Raw genomic sequence first — 26,783 nt, forward strand, 5'->3', positions numbered from 1 at the left:
GGCTTTGCTTTTATTTTGTCAAATTTCATCAGATCAATTTTCGTCTTTCTTTGTGAGAAGATGTTTTAGTCGGGTCGATGAATTTGCAGTTTTATGAGAGCTGGATTCCCTCACATTTCACTGCAGCCTTCAGTGCAGCGGTGGCGTTCGTCCAGGTTAGTAGAGAGTTTGAAACCGCACGTTCAGCCTCACACTTTCCCCCCTCATGCTGAATTAATGGAACAATCTACATAGTTGGCCTACATAAGTGTGTCTGTGTGTTGGGGGGGGACTTGTCCACACAATAGCTATTTGTTCCTTGTTCCATCTCTGCTCTCTCTCTTTAAATCCCAGGCATGGTTGGTTGGTTGGGAATTAGGTCATATCTTAAAAATATGTTGGTTTTCTTACTATGAAAATCTCAAGTGTGTGTTTTTGTAAGTAATCAATGCACTTCAGATGTGTCTGGGAAAGTTATTTGGTGCTTTCACGCTGTGGGATTAAACTTAAAGGTATGAAATGTTTGATGTGCGTTTCATATTGTGTGTATATTTGTCTTGCCTTAGCAGATGGAGGCTGGCAGTTACTCAACAGGAAGTTGAGTAAATTATTGTATTCTAGGTAGATAAAGAGCCGTGAACAGTTTTTACTAAGCACACAGTCAAGCAGGTCAGAGGACGGTATCAATGATGGTTGTTATAGTAACCTAACCAGATGTGAAAACATTTTAATTATTTTCATTGTATTGTTGTACATGAACGGATTTTCCTAAATCTTGCCCCCGACACATGCCGAATAATAATTGAAGACCAAAACTAACACTCAAACTAATATTTTCATACAATTTAAAAACTATAAACAGAAAATAAAAATGAAATAAAAACTAATTAGAAGTATGACTCAGACATTCTACTTCCAGATTAGATCCTAATCCTCACCTGATGTGAAGCAAATCATGCATTAAACACTCCACATCCAGGTGTAATCAAATATGATGTCATTTGAATTACAAAGTTGTAATCAGCGATTTTTTTTCTCTCTCTATTGGACTGCTTCATATTCAAACATTTCAACCCTTTGGCAATGTAAAAAAAACAAAACAGTTTAAACATGGTTAACGCTCTGCTGGGTCACAGCTGAACGAACCCAGATGATCGGGAATGCTCCGGGCTCTCCAAAATAAACGGGACCGAGCCGATCCTCTTCCTATGTCGTAGCAGGTTTTAATTTGATACTTGGAACCGGTGAAAGCCGAGGCTTCTCCTTTTCTCGTGCATTACTGTATTTGCTGTGTTTTACAACACACTTTGTTCATAGTCGTATTTGTCGGTCCTGGTTTGCGGCACTTTAATTACTCATGTGCCATCTGATGGTTTAAATCCCAAACGACATTAACACAAGTCAGTCTTTAATCCTTCCATTAGAAGTCTTTTACATAAGTGTCCTTTCTCAAGCATAATGAAGATTTTGTCTTTGCCTGTAGTTCTTACTACAATCTACTGGTAATATTTAATATTTGCATCTTCGTGGCTGATGTATAAATACATTTTTAGACTATTATTCAAATCCAAAGTGCAGTTTTTCTACTGAAGATGTCCATATTACAAGTGGTACACATACAGTGGATATATGAAATTCTTCTTGTTTTCCTTTTATCCTCACAGAGTCAAATTGCTCCACGGGGCAGTTTAATGTGGCACGTTTTATCCAGTAAACTCGCAGCAGGATCTGACTGCAAGTCCCTTTGAACTCTCTGAAATATTGAAAGTCTAAGATTTCATCTTCAGCTTTCTGCTTACTGTTTTGATAGGGCATGTACTTGGCCAGCGAGCTGTACTGCAGCCCAGACGTAGTCATTTTACTGTCATCGAGGTTGTATTCATACTTGACAAACTGTTTCGGTGACGTAGGCTGAAAGAGGTTTTAACACTATCTGCCAGATGCAAATGTTTGCTGTTTTTATGTAGTGTGAAATAGTTTTTAAACAGCCAAACCAAAGCCCACATCATTTATTATTCATTCTTCAGTTCTTGTCATGGCTCACTCATGCTTTAGACTTAAAAATAGACAGTTAAACTAAGCAGACATTTGGATAAGTAGCTCTCTCAAGCATCACTCTGAAAGCAATACATTTCCAAGCTGGTAATTCGGACAGATGAAAAATGTGCACAGAGTTTTCCAGCCCAGGCTCTCCCTGTGACCTCGGATCCAGCGGTAAAATTAATAGAAAATCTCAGTCGTAAAGACATGCACAAAATAAAGAGGAAACGAAAAGAAAATAATATGCCCTATTCACCAGAAGTTAAATAGACTCGGAGAGAACATGTGGGCAGCGTGAAGCTAGGAGAGGCACCTGCCCACAAACCATATATTCATCCTCTGGTCTAGTATTTTCCAGGGGCCTTGTGGAAACACATGTATTAAAAAACAGGGAGAGAAAAATTTCCCCTGTAAAACACCGCAGCGCTTTAATTCCAAGTAATAAAACGAGTGTGATCAGACTCGCGCTATTTTTGAAATAAGTAAGTTGTCGTGAGTATTTGTGGTCGATTCAGGAGAAGCGTCCTCCTTCACTGGATCACTACGTCTAACGAAGAGTACGGTCGATGTGTGCGATGAGCTCTGATGAAGCTCCAGTTTCCTGTGCCCTTCATTCTTTGGCACCAGCTGCTGTTCATTCCACGGACATGTGTGGCTTCACGAGCTTTGTGTGCTTTGTACTAGAAACTACAAAGTAGTGAATTACCATACTCTGCTAGGTGTGCCTCATCCAAGCACCGGGAGTCCTTATGAGAGCTGCCATGGAGGATTGATGATAGCCTTCCATGCCAGTACTGCTGACAGGAAATTGGAGTCGGTGTTGTGATTTCACACAGAGAGCTAGCACGCGTAGGTGTTGGGTTTCTTAGTTTGTCTAGTGTTACAGTGGCGAGGGTCATTAGCTCGAGGGCCGGAGCGACGCTCGAGGAGGGTGGCACCTCTAATAAGTGACTCTGTAGCACGTTAGACAAGCTGCCTGCTGCACTGATCAGTACTCACTCAGGAACCACATCATGGCACTGCAGCACCCACCTTGTCCTCGCAGTGCTCGGGCTCAGAGGAGACTACCATTGGTCTCTTGCCACCAGTGGTGTCCCTAACTGAATTTCCTATTCGTCTCATACAGCCTTTCCCGTAATTATGTAAATCTGTTGACTGAATTTGGCAGCAACACGATACTCGGCAAAGTGTAACAACAAGTAATGCGACAGAAGAATCTGGTTTGAATTAGGGCTCTATTTGAACCGGACCCAGGCTCAGTGAGTACACCACACCTGTATTACATTACCAGAGTGTGGAGGAGACAGAGGGAGGGAGCGGAGAGGGGAAAAGGAGAAAGCCAACACAGTTAAAAAATGTTAAATGCAGTGGGAGAGCTTTCAGTATGAAATACTAAGAGCTGTTTTATCACACGCTTGCTTGACACAAGAGACGGGAACAAAACTGACAAAAATGACTGCATTTCAACCGTTAAAGGAGGAATTTCAAATTCTTGTGTGACGATATGCAGTCATGCAGTTCCCATGAAGATATCAGTGGTTTGCTTTGGGTTTCATGCATTTTTAAGCGATGCTGCCACTGTGCTAAAGCCAATAATTTGGTCAAAAACCTTAACCTGAAACATACTGCTGCACTGTATAAGTGTGTAGATAGAGGACATTTAAAGCTCATTTAAACTGTTTCACATTAGAGGATGCAGTGCTGTAACACTTTAAACTGTAGCAAAGTGGAAAATGAGAGACTTTTGTTTCTTTAGTCCTCGGGGTTCTTGTTTGCAAAACCGTCCACTTGCATTACCCACACTGTAACGTGACCTCTGACGGTGTGGTCACACGCTTAGGGATGTCGGCCAGTAGGAGCTAATGTAACCCAGGCTTCAGTCGAGCCTCCTGCACTCAGCTGAAGTCTGGGCACACCCAAGATGATTTAGAGACACAATTGTTTTTGTCTTTTTTTCCCCAGTGGATTCTTAAAGTAAAATGTTTAGAGTCTATAAGTACTGTTTCCCCTTTCCTTTCCGTCACTTTTCTCCGATCTCGCTCAGGTACCCGGATCCTGGATGTTAGACATTATGTGCTGTAGATTAGTTACAGGCCGCTGCGAGCTGAGCTGTGGAGCTTTAGATGATAAGGGCAGATAAAGTCTTCAATGATTAACCCGTGACTTTCATTTACCACGGAAGGAGTCGCGTTACATCTTTTCAGATAGATGTTAACATTTAGCTACATTTCAGCTCCTTTGGAAGTTCTCACTGTTGCTTATGCTGTGCACCTCCTCGTCTACATGAAGGGCTGCTCAGTAGAAGAAAGGGATTTGATTGTTTAAGCCTGAATGTGGTCTCAGTCTGTTTTCTATCAGCCGCTTTGAGGCAGGTCTAAAAATAAAAAGCATGATTTAATGTTTGGTTGATTTAATTAGTGAGAGTAAAACTCTAACTTATTTTTATAGCGCCTGGCCTGCATGTGTTGACACTTTTCTGGAATTGACGGAAGCAGTTTATCAACTGGTCAGCGCTTAATGTTGACAAAAAATCTGATAATGACTTGAAAGACACGATCCAACTCGTGTTGAATCGGTATGTGTTTGTGGCGGCGCAAATCATTTTTGCCTCAATATGGGCTTCGATTTCAGCCAAGGTGCAGATGCTCCCACCTCCAAGAAAAACAGAAGAAATGGAGGGCTTACAACATTACTCAGTAGTCTACACTGCTTTTTTTAAGCAATAGGTAATTCTTTAACTCCTAAAATAGAAATATGAATTATGAGCTCCTATAACAGTCAAATCATTATCCTTGCCACACAGACGCTGTAGCTGTTCAGCCTCTCCTCTATGGTTACGCACGTCCAGAAGGACAACAGGAAGTCTAATATTAAATCGTGTTTTTCTAAAAGAAAACCAAACAAACATGTGAAGCACCATTTTTTTGAAGTATACAACACCTGAAGAAATATTACTGTTCTGCTTTGTTGATGCGACTGGCTTCTTGTTTGGAGCTGTTCACTCGAACTGTGACGTGGGTGGACCGCTGCCCTGCACTGGTGTTTGAGCTATGAATGGAGTTGCCTGCGTTTGCATGCAGCCCACTTCTAATCGAATGTAACTGGGTTGATGTTTTAAACTAAGAAATAAAAGAAATACTTAGGCTAGAAAATAGTCATGCTTTTTTTTTTTTTTTTTTTTTTTACAAGTTGTGAATGACATGGTGGTGATTCTTGAAACTCTAAAGATGTGGGAAGTCTTTCTCGTTGGTAAGCAAACGCTCGCAGTGTTTATGAATTCTAAGCTTGGCTCAAAGAGTGGATGATGATAGCCGTGGCGTGTATTCAAGGCCGGAGAGCTGCTCGGAACTTAAGGGAAGTGAATTTTTGTTGTGAATGAATGACCCTAGCCAGACTCAAACAACTTTTCAGCCCTCCTCTGTATATTTATTCAGACACATGAAAGGCTCTGGTGATTAATCAACTTGGACTTCATGTTGTGCGCTGTGCTGCACGACAGTTGAGGTTTTGAACCTGCATTGCGCCACTTGACGTTTTTCCTGTCGGATAACTCAAAGCCGCAAATGCAGAATCTAAAAACAGCAGGTCGGCGATTAACACGACCACGTACAACATTAGAAATGCTCGTCCTTCCGTGAAACGTCACTTTTTCTCACTACTCCCATCTGCTGCCCTTTTGTCTCGGCCATTTTGCGTGCATCCTGCCCACCGTTTCAATATAATTCATTTAGTGGATGATTGATGGCTGTACAGGCTGATTTTCATTATGGGCCTACTGTGTAGGATAGAATAGGCCAGATGGGTGGAATCATAGGAGCACCATACTGTACCAAACATAATCAACCATTTCTAATCCACCAGTGAGCTAGAAAGAGATTCTCAGAGGGGACGTTCTGTTTAATGGAAAGCAAACGGGGTTGAGGAGGGGAAAAGGCAAAAAAAGATAAAACTTGGAGATAAGACCAGAAGGTATTTCTGAGTGTAACTGCTGGTTTCTGGTATTTGTTAGAGGTGCCGTAGTTACACCAGTATGAAGCTAATACTAGCTTTACAACATGCCAGTAATGTATTTAAGTTCACATCCAACTACTAGCAAGCCTGTTTGGAGAGAGAGTAAAAAAGCTTTTTCTGCCGCTACAGTTTCCAGGTTTCCCTGAAATGCATCACATTAAGGGAGTCATGAGGTCACCACTCTGAAAACAGGACGGCGTGTGTGTGTGTTTAAAACATGGCTTGGTGCGTTGCAGTTTTCTCAATGGTACTTCAGGCTTTGAGTTTTTCTTTTGTTTTTTAATCAAAAATTGCTCAAAAATGGCTCTTCTGATAGTGAAGGTTCAAACTAGGCCTGTTCGATATGATGATATGTATCTGATGACGATATAAAAACATCGTTTCATTTTACGCTATCGTTTGTTTCATGGTGTCCCAAAATAAACTGTTTACGGCAATATTTCATCGTTTTGATGGTCACTGCAGCAGCTATATTAATTTCTAAAAGTTCTCTCTTTCTCTTATATTTAAAATAACCACACTACGGACAGACAAGCGACTGTTTTTACGCGTTGTCGTTAGCAACAACGATGGTAAACCCAGCGTGTGGCTCCGCCGTCGTCTTGTTTATTTTCCACATAAACCTTTCACAGTAAAGCTGAAGATCCAGTTCAGATTTTCAAAATAAACTAAAATGATGACAAACAGAAGGACCAGTCAAAACAAACCAGGACCTTATTCCTAAACGAGGGGCTGCCTCTGTAGCACGGACATGGGTTGGTTATCAAAAGTCTGACATGGACCAGAAAACTGTACTCTGCAAATTATGCAGGAAACCGGCCCCCACCTCAGACTCGACACGACAAACATCTTCTACCACCTACGCAAGAGTCACGTGAAAGAGTGTGGAGAGAGTTTATGGGCGAGAAGCAAAAAAAGAGCCGTCGGGCGCTCCAAATGACCTCAGACTCAAAGCTTAGAACAGGCTTTCCCCCGCAGCACGCCGTGTAATAAATACAAAGATACTGGTGGCTGTTACAGTTTATGTCTAAAAGTGTACAGTTTCACGCATCAGTCAAAACACTCGACTCCAGGTGCACGACGCCCAGCTGAAGACTCTTCACACAAGTCAAGTTGCCCGAGATTCACAGAATTTACAGAAAATGTAACATGTTTGTGATTTATATTGTTGTCGGGACGATAAATGTCTTATATCGAGATATGAGATTTTGGTCAGTTAACACTGGGAAACACTGGTAACAGCGAACACTTCCCCGAAGGACTTTAGACTCAGCGTTCTTAGCGATGCACTTGTCTGGTTGCAGTTGCCAAGAAAGACAAAGAAAAGATGAATCAACAGCAACACAGATGTGTCACGTTGTCACGTAAGAGCAGAAATGTCATTTGCTTTTATTTTTAATTGTTGCTCACAGCTGCAAACATGGCAAAGAGGGAAGTTCAAATGGGATGTAAGGGCACAGTTGTCCCTTTAGGAAAGTTTCACTTTCAGGTTCAGTTTCAAAGTTATAAATCCAGAATAATTTGTTTTCTTCCTGATGTTCATTTTTGCGGCCTGGTTTTGCAGCTTAGCCACAAAGATAATGCCAGTGCTGTAATCTTTCTCCTGACTTAAACTGTTTATTGAAACATCAAAATAACATATCAGATGAAATCTCCCCATATGTAAATATGGTGTTCTGACATTTCCACCATATCAGCCCACTGAGGTGAATCAGATGTTTATTTCCTGAAGGCTGGACTCGACCTTGAAGCCGTTGGCTGCAGCAGATACGAAGGCAAACAGAGAAAAGAGATTCAGAGCTGTATGTGTGGATCGCTGCAAACACAAATGAACAAAATGTACTTTGACGTGCCACTGCGTGCGCTGGTTGTACAAAAACACAGATGCTAATATAATAGCAGCTATAATGAGAACAGCAAAATCATCTGCAAAGCAGTTCTGGCCACACACGCGTGCTGCGTGTGGGGCGGGTGATTTTCACGCACCAGCCAAACGACCCGAAAAGACACCACAGCTGCCCCAAAGCTGCTCTAATCAGCCAAGAAACTGCTGTTTTTATTGCATGTCTCACTTGAACAGAGGGACGGCCCATATGCATCACAACCCATATTGGTTCAAATTGAGGTAAATGCAACATTAAGTACAGTAACGCTTTTTCACAGTTTCATTGGGCTTTTTAGAATTGACCAGATTTTAATAGTAATTTAAAACTTGGTCTGTGTGTTAGCTTTGGCTTAACAAACAGCACTGTAGGCTTTACTGAATTCCATCTATCATGATGAGAGGAGTGACGGGAACAGTTTAATTACGCTGTAACAAATTAGTCCACACTAATGGTCATCATTTGTTACAGGGGATTTTGCTACACCAAAATATCATTCAGCTCCTGTAATATTATTTCTACGTATGCTCCGTTTCTTTGTAATTCACTGGTATGTAAGCTGTTCATGAATCAATCATCTTAACCAGAAAAGGCACGGCTCTGAAAAATTGTCTGTGGCAACTTATCTCCCAAAGCTCCAATTCTCAACATATGAGGTCTAAGTATGAAAACGAATGCCTGGGTCAGCCTCGCTGCCTCTGCTGAAGTATCCCGTACACAGTCTGACCACAGGGACAGTGGAGGGAGGAACCCCTGGTTAGCCCCCTTATAACAAGCTGTCATAGGACCTAATGAGCTCCCTGATTACCTTCCCCAGGGAGCATGTAAAACCTATGTGCTCTGTAAAATAACCGTTCCTGGCTTTACCCCAGTGGACAGGCTAGTCATGCATATGATACTGCAGAGTTTCATTTGGAGACTTTCACCTTTTAACTCATCAAGTTCAGGTTTTGGGCTGCAACAGATAGCAACCTCTGATCCTGAAACACAATGCTAGTTGAAAAATGGCAAAAATGGCATTTCCTGGAGTGGAAAAACGGGTGAAACCCAGAGACTATCATGTTAAACTTAACATGAAAAGCATGTTTGTAGCCTGGTTCCACTACAGATAGTTACCCTTTCATGGCAGGCGAATCCAGGGCGAAAAATGAAGTGTGCTGTAACTGACAGGTGTTCAGCTGTCGGCAGTAGCTGTCTGCTAGACGTCACCTTTGCTAATTCGAGTCTGAACTGGACCTCTCACCTTTGCACTTTTGCAGCCTTTTGGAGCATTTTAATACAGTTACATGATAAATAATATGTCTCGCTGTGCAGTATAGTCCATTCAAAAAATTTGTGCTTTAGTTGTGATGAGTTAAAGTCGAGTACTTTATTAGTTTATTATTTAGCACCAGGGATGCAGCTTGCTCACCAGGCTTGATAACTTGACTCTGTCTGACCTAAATATGGTGACTTTTGTTTTTGTTTTTTCTTCTCTTGAGGTTTCGAAATCAGACTTCAGAAACCAGTTACCTGGGCGACCGTTTCTGCAACGCGTCGTCAGTAATAAACCTCAAAATTCTCAGCAAACGCCCATATTAGTGGTTTTAATCTGAATGTGATTAGTACTGTGCTTGTTTAGTGTCTTTACAGAGTTCAGAGCAAACAAGCAGATTTTGCCAAATGATGGGTGGCATGTACTGTAAACTGACTGGTTCCCGCCAGCCCTGTTCAGCTTGCGTGTGTTTGTGTGTGGTCATGGCTCCAGTGGATTGGCAAGCTGGGCCTGTATACACTGCTGCATTCTTGGGGCTGTTCCTCTATCTTGATGATGAATAGGGATGAGTCCCCAAATTCTCAGATGTGATGGGTCAGTTGCACTCGTTCTCTAAACTCACACACTCATAATAAACCCTGCTGTCATACAGACTGATTACCCACTAGACGCGCTGCAGAGTCTCCAAAGCCCTGAGTGGGTTTTGTTGAAGGGAATGTACACACATACCCACAACCGTGTGCAGCAGGGAGGATCCCTTGCTAGATCGATTTCACTATGTCATCATTTGAAAAAGCCCCAGTGGGTGTCCCCAATCCACCAACCCCCCACCCCGAACTAGCTCCTCTCACCTTTCAGCTGTCCTCAATGGGCCCTGGGAATTTCTTGCCACGACATGGTTAGCCCTATTACAAGGAACCCTGTGGGCAGCATGAAAGCACGCATCCACACTCGTGCACAAACACGTAAACGACTCCAGCATAAATCACAAGGAGGTATGAAAGGGAAACTGGAAATGACAAGCTCTCTCAAGTGATCTGATTCTGAGCAATTGTTTGAGCGGCTCTGTATTTGCTAACAGAAACACTGAGATTGTTTCTGCATGCTGTTGGTTTGCGCAAAAGTTCAATCCTGCTGTGTGCAGCAGAAAACAAGCCCTTTTTTATTTGGTGTCAGTGACACACTCCCAAAAACAGTTTGAATTTTTAGACCAGAATCTAAACCTTCCTGTTTAGATGTTTGTTTCCATCCTGCAGTCGAAGCTTTCATGGAGCACAGAGTTGGAAATAACACCCAGCTTTAAGCCATTAAGCTGCATCAGGTCTTTCTCACTACTGCTGTTTCAGCTGCTCCCTTTAGGGGTCACCACAGTGAATCTGCGTCAATCTCATCATATCTCCAGCATCCTGTTCTGACACACCAACTTTCTTCATGTCCTCTTACTTTACATCTGTAAACCTCCTCTGAGGTCTGCAAACTCTCTCAGCCTTGCTTCTCTAACTTTGTCATCTCTGTACTCATTTCTAATACTGTCCATTCTGCTCGCTCTTAATCTTCAGCTCGGCCTCCTTCTTTTTGTTAGCGCAGCTGTCTTCAAACCATACACCATAGCAGATCTCTACCAGTCTTTTCATTCACTCTTGCTGCTATCTTTCTCTCACATTTCACCCCTGACGCTAATCTTCACCCACTCCACCTTGCCTGCACTCTCTTCCTCACCTCTCTTGTGCACTGCCCGTTGCTTTGGATGGTTGAACTAAGGTATTTCAGCTCATAAACCTTCACACATATGTAGTCTGTCTCACATCTACTGACTTTGGTTTCTTTTCTCTCCAGTACATCCCTCCACCTCTCCAGGCCCTCTTCCACCTGCTCCCTGCTCTCACTGCAGATCACATAAACATCATACTCCACAAAGACTCTTGCCTGACCTCGTCTGTCAGCCTGTCAGTTACCATTGCAAACATCAGCGCAGACCCCTGATGTAGTCCCACCTCTACCTCTAAACCCATATGTTACCTCACCGTCCTCATGCATGTGCAGCACCAGCCTTATATGCTTTTCTGCCACTCCTGACTTGCTCATTCAGTACCACAGCTCCTGTCTTACTCTATCATATGCTTTCTTTAGCTCCACAGACACAATGCAACTCCTACTTAACTTCTCTATACGTCTCCATCAATCAAAACAAACATCACATCTGTAGTGTTCTTTCTCAGTATGAAGCCACACCACTGCTCACTGATCACCACCTCTCTTCTTAACCTAGCTTCAGCACCTCTTTGCCATAGCTTCATGGCTTTGCTGATCCCAGGCCTGTGGCCCGCTGTTGCTGGGTTCTCACAATTTTCATCTTCTTTTGCAGTATTTTCAGCTCTCTACGTTCCATTTTTGATTTTCTGTTTGTGTCTAGAGATCAGAAGGCGGGTCAGAAGAAGAAATAAGAGGGTTGATGCTTGCATATTTGGAAGCCAGCTTACAGGAAAAATGTCTTCCCTACACAAAGGCCACAAGCAGCACTCATATATATATATATATACACATACCCTGTGAACCCTGAGGAGAAACTTAATGCAGCTTCTACCAGGAAGGGCCAGACTGGTTTATGAATATTGATAGTCTGGCTGGCTGAGCACTGGGTCAGCTGTAGGGCTGTATGCGTTCAGCCTTACAAACTGTCTGAATGTGTTTAACACCTCATTACAGAGACTGTGTGAAGCTGCAGTCACCCAGCACTGGTGGCTCTGCACTGCTGCCAAGCACACACTTAGCTCAAGTGTTGTTGGTGCACACTGGCAGAGATTTGGCTTGAGTGAATATCCATGCAGGTAGAGTTTGGAATTCTTCAGCGTTGGCTTGTAGGAGGCATACATTATAAAGGATCAGCCATGTTCCTCATCAGAATACAAGGCAACCACATATGGGCTTCCTCAGGACGGACATATTTATACCAACTGTGCTCATTTCCAGCACAATGTATTTGTTTACAGATGGTACTAGAGCTGTTTTGCATGATTTGCAGTTCAGTAATAACCTTTCTTACATCGTACTACGTCTTGGTGCAGTCCCTCATCCTCTGAAACAAGCTGTTCGCTCCTACTTTCCTATTAAGCCTACTTTCTTCTGCTTGGCTGCCCCTTGCAGAAAGAAGATTTGAACACCAGGTAGAGTGACGGTTTCTGTGCCCACAGGTGTCTTTATGTTTCTGATGTGACTATATTAGGAATATTCTTTCTCAATTAGAGCAGGGCGATATGGCCAAAAATATTTATCACGATATATATTTGAAAATTTGCGATAACGATATAACCGACGATATAATTGATGCGAGACAAAATACAACTCCACAACATTACTAGCGCAAAAAGACAACCTTCCATTCATTTTCACTTAAACAAGAAGCTGGTTTTTTTGTACATTAAAGCTTTTATAAAAATGTAACAGTGCAAATGCAAATTCCTTTCTGAAAGTTTAACCAAAAGGCATTTCCAGTAGAAATGGGCTGACATATCCTGAGCATAACCATGTATAATATCCACTGAAGTTAAAAAGAGGTGCTTTGCAACATTAAACTGCAGTGTGCAGTACGCATTTTTCGGACCATAAGGTGCACGGGATTATAAGGCACATTAAGCGAAACAAAGCAGTCAGATAAATCAAACTTTATTAAACTCATTCTTCTTGCTTCCTCCACTTCTGTACCATTGATTCATTAATGTTGAATTCTCTGGCAGCTGCTCTATTCCCATGTTGTTGCAGTATATTACTGACTAACCTCGTATTGTGGATGGATTATCTCAGTTGTTCTCCTGACTGAAGTTTGGTCCGTTTACAGTATCCTGCCATGCGATTGCATTTGTCTCTAACCATGAAGAACCTTCACGTTAACTTTTATAAGTGGAAAAGTGTTAGTGTTCGTCCTCCAGCTTCACTGTTTATGTTATGCTAACATAGCTGTGTCGCTAGCGATCACGTAGCACATCATTATATACCAGCTAGCCCAACTTCAGTAACCCTACAAACGTCACTGCTGTTTAGTTTTCTGTCTTCATTTATGTTGGAAGTGATAGCAGAGCTGCACGTTTGATTTTTTTCCAGAAATCTCTCCGTCAGAACATGCTATATCATGCTTAGGTAACTAGCGAAACTAGCGAGCTAACTTCCGCTAGCTTCCTGCTAACTTCTAACTCCGTTAAATGTAATAACTTTTGTTTTCATGGATGCCTGGAAGTTAAACTTTATAGTTACACCTGGTAAAGCAGCAATGCTGATCGTTTTATTAAAGATGAAAGAATTTAGACAGTTTTTAACTCTAAGTGATGCTGCAGTGTTGTTTGACCTGAAGGATACGGAGTTTAGGACCCAGATTACTCCCAGATTTAAGAGCATCTTAGTCCGACAAATATGACAATAACAACGGCCGCTTGCATGTTCTGCAAAAAAATGTGCTTTGTCGTGTATCTGACGGACAAACATCAAACCAGTTCCACATCACTGAAGTTGCACCATTTTTACAAACCAATTCTGGTTCATCTGTTTCACTCAACAATCGGCCATGTGCGTATGAAAACAAAGGCACTGCGCATGCGCGTTTTACTCCCATTCTATCGCGATATTTCATTTTCCTATCGTTGCCTAACATTATACCGGTATTACCGTGAACGGTATAATATGGCCCAGCCCTATTCTCAATGATGTCATACAGAGGCAGGTGTAGACGGGGGGTCGACTGTATGTCGCACAAAACAAGACCAAACACATCAGAAGTTGAATTGCTCACGGCAGCCTCCACAGTGCTGAAGATCACTGGGAGCGAGACTGTGACGTCACCCATCAGTCTCTCGTATTCGCTCATATCCGCTTGCTGCACGTCGCATACTTTCTAATCATAAGGAAAACAATAAAAGGAACAAATCCAAATGCAGGCTCATGCTTTTCCTCCTCCACACGCACTCGAACTTACAGCCATGTAATTTGACATCAGTGTTTTTCACACACTCAAGCACACAGGCCAAGTATTGGGATTTTAAAGATAGCGTTTTGTTACGCTGCCTAACTGAGAGGGAAAACATACATTATGTTCTACAAAGGCTTTAACCTTATACTTATATCTGATTCATGATTCCTGCTTTCTCCTTTTTAAAGCTCTGGGACTGATGTGAGGTAGGAAAGGGTTTTGAATTTTTGTAGCATTTAGCAGCCAGCCCCACTTTGCTGACATTGCTGTGCTTTTTCTTCTTTGGGTCTAAATCTGTTGGTGTTATTGATCTTGGCCTACCGATTCAAACCCAGTTCCACCATCTCTTGGTCAGAACCCCGATGTTTACCTTGATCCATGAATGGGATCTCTGTGTTGTTCTCGTAGGTTTTGGACCGTTCCATCATCAGCTGGGTTTTGAGGTGTCACCCTTGTCTCCGACTCCCCCACTATGAGCTGTGTTTGATAAAACCTCCCTCTGATACTGTCAGAGCTGTTGATTCTGGTGCTCCCCTAACAGACACGGACCATTTGAGACCAGAACACACACATGCAAAAACACACTGCAAGATTGATGCAAAACACTTCAGTCCATCATACACATACTGTACCCTTCATGCCATACAGTGTGCACATTATTCTGGCAGCTGTTGACATTGAAGGGGATTTATGTTGAGTGGACCTTTTTGTTTCAGTGCCTTTATGCCTCTACTTGCTATTAAGCAAGCTTTACAAGAGCCACGCTTGGTCTTTGTCTGGGTGTCTCATATTTGAAGAGCTTCTACTGCCAAACATATTTTTGCTTTAAACCTTATCAAACCGCAACTTGTGTTCACACCGTCCACCTGCCAGGTGGGGTGACAGTACCACATCATCCTGACACAGAAAAATGCAGAATTGAACAGATCAGCTCCATCAACGCTGTTACGGGTCCTAATCTGGCTTCAGATGGATATCCTTACAGTTACCACTGGTCTCTGTGTTGTGAGCTGAGAGACGAGTGTGCAGCAGTCCTCTACAAAGCCTCACTGCTCTCCTGTTGGTTACACAGTGAAACTTATGTCTTTGGGTAAATAATGCATATAAATATAATTTGGGGAATTTTTATTGTATACCGTATTCTTCGGACCATAAGGCGCATTAAGTGAAACAAAAACAGTCAGATAAGTCAAACTTTCCTCAACTCATTCTTCTTGCTTCCTCCACTTCTGTACCATTGATTCATTAATGCTGCGTTCTCTGGCAGCTGCTCTATTCCCATGTTGTTGCAGTATATTAATGACTAACCTCGCATTGTGGATGGATTATCTCAGTTGTTCTCCTGACTGAAGTTTGGTCCGTTTACAGCATCCTGCCATGCGATTGCATTTGTCCCTAACCACCAGGAACCTTCACGTTAACTTTTATCGAGTGGAAAAAAGTTAGCGTTCATCCTCCAGCTTCACTGTGTTTATGTTATGCTAACATAGCTGTGTAGCTAGCAATCACGTTGCACATCATTGTATACCAGCTAGCCCAACTTCAGTAACCCTACAAACGTCACTGCTGTTTATTTTTCTGTCTTCATTTATGTTGGAAGTGATAGCAGAGCTGTACGTTTGAATTCTTTCAGAAACCTCTCAGTCAGAACATGCTATATCATGCTTAGGTGGAAGCTAGCGAGCTAACTTCCTGCTAACTTCTAACTCTGTTAGATGTAATACATTCTGTTTTCATGGATGCCTGGATGTTAAACTTAATTGTTACACCTGGTAAAGCAGCAACGCTGATGATTTTATTAAAGATGAAAGAATTTAGACAGTTTGTAACTCTCAGTGATGCTGCAGTGTTCGCTTGACTTGGGACCTGAAACGGACGGAGTTTAGGACCCAGATTCCTCTGCGAGGCTCCTGACTACGGTAGCTGTAATGCTCCAACAATCCATCAAGCGGTGCGGCTTCGTAGCTTAGCAAAGTCGTGCTAAAACATTTTTGACAGAGTTTTGAGCACCATGTAGCACAGAAAATCGGTTTGAGGTCAGTGAGCACGACCAGAATTCATACATGAGGCGCACTGATGATTTTTGAGAAAATTAAAGGATTTTTAGTGCAGAAAATACACTATTTAATTGTGCTTTGTAACCACAATCACTTCGCACACTTCATTTAAGAGAGCCCCACAAAAGCACCGGATTGTGAAACCTAAATGTTAGGTGTGGCTACTGTGCCACTACAACAAAATTTACCACAAGAAAAAAAAAAAGCTTGTATGGATGTGTCTGAAGGCCTGCTGACGACCTTGAAAACATCTCTCTTCTTCAGGTAAATCTAATCTTTGACCTCAGAGGCCTCAACATTTATTTCTCCTTAATTCCTTTTTCAGTTAGGCCGCTTATCCATTAAGTGCTCGTATATCAACGAGCTGCATCTGAGTGCATCCTGAGTGAGTGGACTGCCATAGTCATGTGCGCTTCATCTCTTCACCACAGAAGTGTTTAAAAAAGAAATTTGAGTGGTTGCTGTGGCACCCAAGTGGAAACAAAACAGATGTAAGCCGATGTAGGCAGTGTGTATGTGATAGAGGGGCCTCTGAGATATAAGCTAGACGTGTGGCATGATGCTCCTCTGCTGTTCAGTGATATAGGTTAAATAAACTCCCCGGGACAACTGATGGCTTGCTGTGACATCACTCAACTGTTGGAGGAGACACGAGTGCTGGAGGTTCAAAGTGGCCTTGAAACTTTTTCTTTCTTTTTTTTTTTTTTTTTGTAAGATTTGATTGTATCATCATGAAATAAAGTGCTGTGGCTAAAAGGAGGGGACTGTTCAAGGCCAAATATAGAAGTCAGAGAGAGAGAGATCATGGGAGAATGTAATGGGCTTTCTAATGTCCTGTCTTTGCCCCATTTCATCCAGATGTTTCAGTAACGTGTTTGCTGTTTCTTGCCACCCGCATCTCATCTCCTGTCTTTCCACACACTTTACATATTAGCGCACATGCCTGTTATCAGGGAAGACTGCCCACTCTGTGTCCAGATGAATAATAGTCTGAAGGGGAGAATAGTACTGTGTCATGGTGAAAGAATGCAGACTTCTTCTGTAGGTAATATTTCTATCTCCTATAAACATGGAGACTGTGCACATGTGTCAGAGTTAAATGCGACTGTGCCGGCCCACCATACGCTACGTGTAAGGTTACGTGTGGCTCAGTACAACGTGGTAGGTTGTCAGGAGTTAATGACACAGCATGTGGCTCCCTTGTCTTGCAGCTGAGATATCAACATGGACTGACCACCCCAGACCTGCAGCAGACACTACCCAACCTGAAGAACTTCCTGGAACATGGGCTGATGGTGCGATGGTAAGAATGACGCAGACACTTTCTACAGTGGGTTCTAAAGATGATTCAGAAATCTGCTCTGTGTTTGCAAGAGACACATGCAGCTTCACATGCAATCTGTGATTAGCTAGATTCAAAGTATAGGCCATGCTCCAAGTTAATAGTTTGTAAAGTTTACTAAGCAGGGCAAATGGACATGGACAGTCTGAAAAACGGCAACTTTGGAGTCGACATTTTTGCTGGAGATCTGCTAACAACGCACACATTTCTAAACACACAAGCTGCCAATTTACATAAGTAATGACCAGCACGTTTTTCAAAAGCTGAACTATTAGAAAAAGGACAAAGTCTTCAGTCTGACACTTTTCAACACTCACTTACAAACACTTTTGTCCCTGTTAGTGATTTTAACCATGAAATGGGCCAAAGTAGGCTAATAGCACTGCTGCCAAAACAAACAGACTACTTTTGAATTAGTCAGCTACTCAGCAATAGTGCCATTCATGTTTTGTATCTTAAACCAGCGTCCTCAACCCCCGGGCCATGGACCGGTATCGCTCCACGAGTCGTTTGGCACTGGGCCGCAAGAGTTGACGCTCGGGTGTGACATTTATGGTTTTCAGGGTTTTTATCGTTAACTTAATTTCCCTGGCTCTTTTCCCGCATGTTATGAATAAATCGTCTTTTTTTTTTTTTTTTTGGTACCGGTTTTATTTTGTTGTATTTATCCGCGACACCTTACAGGCCGGTCCGTGGCACAAAAATGGTTGGGGGCCGCTGCCTTAAACAACAGATTAATACAGAATATACAGCGCAGTAGTCGGGTCATTAGTAGGAAATGAAAATAAAGATCTGATGCAGCCATTCGTTGCGTTTGTCACATAGACTGTTATTTACAAAAGACTTTGAAAGTGCTGCTAAAAGAATACTTTGTTTTAAGTTATGATGATGTAACGTCCCTGCACATCATCATTCCCCTACATCTAAAAAAAGGAGTGGGTAATGAGTTTTACAGCAGCTACTTTGTCCACTGGAATGCTTAGATCTCTGCTCCAGTCTTATGGCCTGTGAGTAACCCTTTACTAAAACCTGAGAGTTGGTCTCCATCAGACTTCAGCTCCACTTCCCTATAAAAGAAAAAGCTGTCTTTGATCTCCTCTCCCAGGGTCAGCAAAGGGGAAAATGTGTATTACACACATTAATTGAATAATCTTTTGTTTTGAAAGGAAAGACGCCATGAAAAGCTCGAGCTCTCAACTCTGTCCCACTCCCAAAAAATCTTCACGGGAAGTGGAAGAGCCCAAAGACAGATGAGATGAAAGCGTGGGTCTGCTAACCCTGGAGCTGTGTGTGCGCGAGCGCATGGGAGGTTTTAAAGAAAGTGGAAGTCTTCTGCAGCGGTTTTCCACAGCCACGCTCTTGTGTGACAACGAGACCACAGTGACAGAGAGGAGTTGCTCTGTACTGACTCAGAAGCCATCAGCTGAGTGAAAGAAACTGCCGTTCCCATCATTTTGAGCAGCACTGAGCCACAAACACATGTTACAGATTTATCTGTCATTAGCACTGTCAGAAGATATAGAGCTTCAGCTATGTTGCCACAGCGATTAGACGGTTCGGCATTTGGAGAAAATACGTACGAACTAGATTGATGTTCACTTTCGTTTCTGTAGAGTAAATATGAAGCAGCCAGCAGCTGATTAGTTTATTTTAGCACAAAGACTGGAAGCGCACTCTGTCTGCCTACAGGCACCTCTGAAGACTAATAATTGATGGCGTGCCACAACACTAAGTCGTCTTTAAACCTCTCGTACATATTGAGCAAAACTATTTTAGTTACGTTTTGATATTTTGCCATTTAGCTACTCAATACAGCAGAGTACAACAGGAAATTGTAACCAATATTAGACATAAATATGTACATATTTAAATGAAACCTACAATGGTATGCTGTCCATGTTTATGTTCTGGGACTCAACTCCACTGGATTTATGTTGGTGTGGGTTCCCAGCCTTACAGGTCATGGTTTTCTACGAGTTTCAGAGACGAGTTTGATGCTGTTTCATCCGAGAAGCTTCTTCAGTTCAAAGACCAAATCAGAAACTCAGACATTTACACTGATCCAGATGAAACCATAGAGCCCTTTGTTGTGGTCTCACTCTTCACTTGCAGTCCCAAAACTGAGACAGTGGAGACGGTCAGAAAATGACTACAGCAAGACAGCGCCTTAGAAAACAGAATTAGCTTTACCCCCATCACTGTCAGACCTCTGCCTTACAAACAAATATTTTAAATATTCAGTTTCAATTTTTCAATTCAATTTTATTTACATAACGCCAAATCACAACAACAGTCGCCTCAAGGAGCTTTATATTGTAAGGTAGACCCTACAATAATACATACAGAGAAAAACCCAACAATCATATGACCCCCTATGAGCAAGCACTTTGGCGACAGTGGGAAGGAAAAACTCCCTTTTAACAGGAAGAAACCTCCAGTAGAACCAGGCTCAGGGAGGGGCGGGGCCATCTGCTGTGATTGGTTGGGATGAGAGAAGGAAGACAGGATAAAGACATGCAGTGGAAATACAATAAAGGTTTCTACAGACAAAAACATGGATGTGCCACGGGCTCCCCAGTGTCACCCACTGTGGCAAACCTTGTGGAAGTGGAAAGTGAGGCTCTTTGCTCTTTTGAAGGGACAGTACCTAACCACTGGTACAAATACGTTGATGACAAATCAAAACCCAAGAAATAGAATCCGTCACTGTTCACATCAACTCAGTAAATAGAAACATAAAATTCACCATACAAAGAATAATAGTTTGCCATTTCTGCACTGTGCTGTGTACACTGAGGAGAATGGAAACCTCAATGCTGAAGTTTATCGGAAGCCCACACACGCAGACCAGTATCGACTCTTTGACTCCCACCACCCTCCGGAACACAAACTTGGAGTAATCAGGACTCTGCATCACCGGGCAGAAAACGTCCCCTCTGAGGCAGAAGGGAAAGAAAAGGAACGCATGTAAAGAAAGCTCTTTAAACATGTGGTTGTCCCAACTGGGCTTTCATCCAATCAGCAGAGATGCACAGTAAAGAAGGTCAGACACCAGCTAGGGTGAGCAGAATGGACAGATCCACATTGGGTCAGTCTTTCGAGGATGCCAATGTTCACATTTTGGACAGAGAAACCAAATAAAAGAAGTCGATTCTGTTCGTCTAACGTAGTGTTTGTGTTTGCATAGTTGAAGCTAGCACCGCTGGTGAACAGCGGGCTGTGAGGTCAGTTTAATGGTCAGAAACTGTCTCACAGTGGTGTCCCCTGAAACCTCTGCTGATAATGACCACACCCGTTTTCACACACTGCCTTATATGATGAGGAACATGATCAATAGTGGGTCAGGGACCCTCTTAAGGAGCAACTCCCATCAGGGCTTAAATACCTCGGACTCTCCACCGAGCTCTTAGAACTGAAGAAGCTTCTCAGATGGGAGCTGAAACGTCTGAAACCTGAAGAAGTCCACTTTAAGCTCCTTAGATTTCCATCTTTTTAGTTTATTAGTTTCTACTTTTTAGTTTCTTTCTTTGGATTTTCTGCCTCTGCTCTGACTTTCACAAATAGAAACCAGTCCCTGTGAGCACCACAGCCTCCTCTTCTAATTGTGGAATGAATAAAAACAAATTGTAGGCCTCCCAAAAAAATCGTTCCTAAAACTAGATTCCTTCTTTAATCGTTCCATTAGGTGTTCCACCTAAATTGAGCGCCCCTGGCTAAATAAATGGTTGCTTCTGTAACCTACTGTTACCCAAACCTGCAGTAAGTCACAGGAAAAATGAAAATCTTAAAACAGCAAAAAGCAGCTTAGTAACAAAGTGTAGTCATAAGACAAACGTTCCAGTATTTCACTGATGTAATGTTACTTGTATAACTTCTATAAATGGAACATTCCGTCTTTTTTGGATTCGCCCAGATGAAAGTCCGGCCTGACACAGGGCTCTGATGAAAGAATCCTCTGTAAAGTGGTGTGAATGAACAAATCTGTCAACTTCTGACTGCTGCTTGAAAAAAGAAACTATCCACCTTTATTGCTCCTTGATCGTAATGTGCGTACATGTATGTTTTCAACATTTTATTTGTTCATTTGTGTTACTTAATAAGTTGACCCACACATTTTGTCATAAAAGTACAGCTTTGTTGGACGCACTGTTGCTTTCTGTCCGTGTCAGTTCCGGTTCTTCTTCCTGCCGGGTTTAAAAAGGCTGAATTCAGAAGGAATGCCTGGAGCTGGGACTCGGCTTATGAAATATGGATGTTTTTAAGAGGCTACGTGACAGCTGCAGGTAATTTTGCTATATAGCCCGTGAGAGGCAGGCTAATCAGCTGCCTATCCTCCTCTTTGCCACCTTTTCCTTCCTTCCACACATCCAAACAAGAATGATGTGGTGAAGGCTATGACAGAGGGAACTGTTTCCAGAACAGATTTGGAAACATTTGCCTCCTACATATAGAAATAATTCATACCCACACCACGGGTGCATAGTGGGTTCATCTTGGATATTTTATACAGACCGAATGGAAAAGCAGAAAGAATGCGTGTAAGAATCGAAAAGAGCGTATGTCATTTTTATACAGTGGGCTTCGTGATGCTCATCTGGGAAACTGCTGATCATATCTTAATAGATTTCCAAACAGTTCTCTCTCAGAAACACATCATAACATGTCAGAGTATATACAATGCAGCCCTGGTGAAAAATGAGCAGTATAGTTTTTTTCTCCTCTAATCTCGCTGAAGGATGGGAAACAGTGGGGGAAATGGTGAATCTATTATCGAGAGGCATATAGAGACAGCACCAGAAACCAGTTCTTTGTAAACTACGCAGTCTGTCGACATCAAAGCAAACACGTTCAACATGGTCCCATTTGCCGCTCCACATCCGCTGAGGGCCTGGCAGAAGTTCACAGGGTCCTAATCCCACTCCGGTGCCTGGAAGCAGGGCTACGTACACGTGTGTGGGGGGAGCAAGGTGTGGCAGGGCGCCTAGCCATGCACATTCAACGCCACAGCTGGTGGATGTGAATCTTCCCCAAACCCCACAGTGACTGAAGTTAGCAAAAGGATTTGTGTTGCATGAAGTACACCGAGGGTTGTAATATTTAGACAGCTGCGCTCCTGTCAGTGCAAAAAAAAAGGAAGAGAAATTCTTGAGTTATACACCTAAAATAAGCATTTGTAAGGGACGTTAAGCTTGACAGGTTCTCTGTGGTTTTGATCATTTCCTTTTTCGTGTTCTCCAAGCGTCCATTCCTCCTTATTTGGGAATACATTTTCTCTTTCTCACCTTTTTTTAAAAGTTGTGATACTTTTTTGTTTTGGTTTTTTAATATCTTACATTCTGACAATATGTAAGATAAATATAAATACCCCTCCGCACACCGCGTGGTCGTCTGTGGCCCAGACACCTGAGTTTGACAGCCACTGACCCAACCCAGGCTTTCTATGCATCATAAGTGGGGTTTGTATACTGCTCGTCATAAATAGTAGAGAGTACTGATGTTTTGAGGGGACTGGATCACAGGAAGACGATAGCAACATGCATACTGCATACGCAGTATATCAGTGTTGCAGATTTTGTCTTTGTAATTTCTGTAGCACATCAGCACCATTGAGTAGTGCGAGGATGTTCTCAGCTTTTGTTCCACATGCTGTGCTGTGGTCAGTCTGTCTTCAAAGGCCAGACAGTCAATAAGAGCCACTCTAATAAAGCAAAAAGAAAACTTGGCTTCCTCCATACCACGTATCAGGTTTTTAGTCATGTTTACTTTAGGGAAATCCCTGTGAAACGACTAAACCACATCAAACGCACAAGTCTTATCTGCTGTTGTTAGCTTTGGCCCAAAACCTGTGACGCCATAGCAGCATTTGGATATGATCGGGGGCGTGTTGTGAAGCCTGTCAGGGGATTAGACAGTAAGAAGGCTTGACTCACCAAATTCCTGAATCGCCTTGAAATGTGCCAGGTTTGACAACAGCAGTGGAAAGGAAGAGAGAAGGCAAAACGCTTAAGAGGGAAGGCAGCTATTTCTGGCTTGGCAAGTCAAGTTTTCGGCTTGATGATTTAGACAGAGGCCTGTTCGTAGCCTTTATAATGTGTAGTTTGTTTGAGGATGGGGCCCAGTGAGACTTAAATGTCTCCTGTAGGTGAGCAGCTTGTGCTAACTGTGGAGCTGCACAGCATACATTAGGGAGCAACAGGTCTTCTTCCAGTCAGCGTGAAATGTCAAGCTCCTCGTATGAGTCCAAGCTGCACAGAAAGTTTGAGACCTCAAGCCTATTACAGCATCTCATCTTCATAAGTGGTGTACACGTGGAGGCCAGTACTCTATATATACATACTATATATGTATATTGTGTCAAAAAAGAGGAAAAGATGGTGTCATTGGTGTTTATACTGTATGTAAAACAATAAGTTTGTATATATGTTCCAGCAATGCATTCAGTTGGCAGGTTGCTGTGATCCTTCACGTGCTGCAGACTGCAGAGAATACTGTAAACAATGGAGTCAGAGCTGCATTATGTAATGACAGCACTTCTAAGTTACCACCAGCATCATCTTCACTATTATTGGAAAAAGCCCAAAAAAGTATGTGATCTGAAATATGTTTAAACAGAGGTAAAGGAGCTCCGAGGCGTGGAAGAATATCTGTGCGTCACCCGCGGTTAGTAACTCATCTGACGTTCTCGTACAAAACTGTTGAATTTCAGGTTAATCTGATATTTTTATATAGTAACTCCAAATGGAAGTGCCATAAAGCAGAACTTTGGTTTACTGCACTGCAGGCAGTTTACTTCTTACCTGAGTACATCTTCATATACTACAGACCTAGAGGTCAGTGTCTACTAACCAAACAGACAATAACACCCCATTCCTGGAAAAAAAACCCACTCATAATAAGCTCTGGATCTATTTAACAACACATAATTGTCCTGTGCTGCTTACTATAAGCACTTGGCATTATTTAAATACGACCACTTTAAGTTCCGGCTTTTCCAGACAGCTTTAGGAAGTGTTTTCATGGCATGATTAATCGACACATTCTCACATATGGTCATACACATTTAACCTAATTGCCAGTATTAAATAGCACGAAATAGCTGTAACAGTTAAAATGTTTTACGAAAAAGAGAAATGTATTCCTGCTCGTAGGTTCTCTTGGCTGGCTTCCTCCCCGACACACCCAGTCTCCTCTGTTGCTAATACTCTGCCGCACAATTTGACACAAGTAATGACAGTAATAGGAGCCTAACCTTGAAACTGAGTGGAACAAAGTAACACGGTCCAAATACAAAACTCCTCATTCTGTAAAAGACTGTATGGTGACCGTGTGATTCTATGCCAGTGTCAATAATGCATTGTTCTCTGGCATAGATGAAATCGGAGCAGGCAGGTTAAATGGTGAGCCAGCTGGAGGGAGGAGTGGAAGAAAATAAGCGATAACAATTAAAGTCAGAGGCTTCTAATCAGCCGCTGCCGAACAGACATCAATCGGTCAAACTAGAAAACATAGTAATCGTTTACTAGCTTGTTATAAATGATGCGCGGAAATCTTCCGATTTTTACTCAGTCTTCTTCAGTTTCCAAATGTGCATTACAATTCAGTCTGAACAACATTTTCCAATTACTTAAATGGAAAATGACTTCTCACGGCATCTGTCTTTATGCGTTTCCACTGGTTCAGGTTTTGAATCTTTTTTTGAACTGGCTTCCAAGGAGGCCATGATGGTTCCATTTGGAAAGTTACAGATAAGTGTTTGAGATGGCAAATCATTCAGCTTCTCGCTCTGCTCCTTCTTCTTATTGATCTTTCCAGAAAATTAGGTGGTAAAGAGCACATTGTTTCCAATTTGCCCAAATACGCTTTGCCTCAGGACTGACCATGTGCCTGTTGGAGGAGAGCAGTTGTAGCAGATGATGTGTTTTGGTTGACCTGTACTGCCAAGTAAAGCAGAGCCTAGCTCCTGTCGACCACACTTGGGAGGAACTCTTTCACTGGATAACGTCATTACCTCTTCCCTTTATTGTTTTTTAAACCTGGCCTTGTTTGACGATCCAACGTGTACATCTCCGCGTAAGCCTCCAATTAGCTTAAATGTGAGCCATGAGGGACAGTATCTCCAGGTTGTTACAATAAGCAGTTTCATACTGGAGCTTCAGACTGTGAATGTTTCTCATTTACTGCATCACAGGCACTTTGAAGTTTGACACGTTTCTCTTAAGACTAGACGAGCTTCTCCACTCTGCTTAGCGAGGTGTCCTGCCCGTGAACCCTGTCAGGACCACCCTGGCAGGGTGCCTGAGAGGGTCAGACCCAAGGTCCTTTTTACAAGCTGTCATGGGTTTGGTGGTGAAACTGTCCATCAGACTTTTGGGTAACGCACGTGTCAGCCAGTGCTGTCATTACTGATGTCAAATGTTACAAAGAAGACTTCCTCGGTGAGTGTCAGCAACAGGAAGGACGTCTGTTACGACTGCATGTCTGACTGATCAGAGATTTACCCGCGATTCACAGGAAGGTCCTGCTTCAGCTTTAACCCCGGCTGTTCTGCACCAGAACGGTCATTTTTAGCAGAGTATACGTGGCCTTGGCTATCGGAAGAAGCGGCGAGGCGCCTGTTTAAATAGATTTATGGCTCCAGTTCATGGGCGGGGCGATCCGAAGACTGTTATCTGCGATGGAAGAAAATGTCTGACATACTTGGGTCGGCGCCTGCTGCTTTTCCCAGCAAGCAGAAGTTGAATGTATAGTGCTCGCACAGACTGCACAAATGTTTTCTGAATGGTGTGAGGGGAAGTGACCTACAAAGAGCTGCAGCTGCTGCTCTCCTGGACCAGGGGAAAGACTTCTTAGGATACTTTCTTCTGTTGGCTGCAGAATTGATCTTTGATCTGTTGCAAATACGAACAATATGTTATAACAGATTTTAACAAACTGTGTCAGTGTAAAACAGTCTTTTGACGTTGAAAAATACTGTTTGTTATCAAAGAGGAGCAATGATAAAAGTTCAGCACTGAAAGTTGTGGTGTCATTTGATTCTTCCATAACTCTATGCTTTACTTGTGACGTTAGATTGCTCACTTCATCATCAGGTCCGCTCTGCTCTGGGAGATTGCACTGGCCGTTGTTGAATTGACCTGGCTGCATATATGTTAACAAAATTGTGTGTTGTTAGTTGATGGCCTGCAGACGCTTTCATTGACAATATCACATTTATGCAACAGCCTCTTCACTCTAAAATACCCCACTTACTATAAATGTG

General features: G+C 42.5%; 1 protein-coding gene across 1 annotated transcript in view; it reads left to right on the plus strand.

The window, feature by feature from the left end:
* The window catches only part of uvrag (UV radiation resistance associated gene), a 92,112-nt gene that overhangs the window by 62,252 nt on the left and 3,077 nt on the right, over nt 1–26,783 (plus strand). The window contains exon 14 of the mRNA XM_026183038.2: nt 17,394–17,485. Coding sequence (XP_026038823.1) covers nt 17,394–17,485 — 92 coding nt within the window. The remainder of the gene's footprint in view (nt 1–17,393; nt 17,486–26,783) is intronic.

Source organism: Astatotilapia calliptera, chromosome 10 (assembly GCF_964374335.1).
Source record: "Astatotilapia calliptera chromosome 10, fAstCal68.1, whole genome shotgun sequence".
Taxonomy (NCBI): domain Eukaryota; kingdom Metazoa; phylum Chordata; class Actinopteri; order Cichliformes; family Cichlidae; genus Astatotilapia; species Astatotilapia calliptera.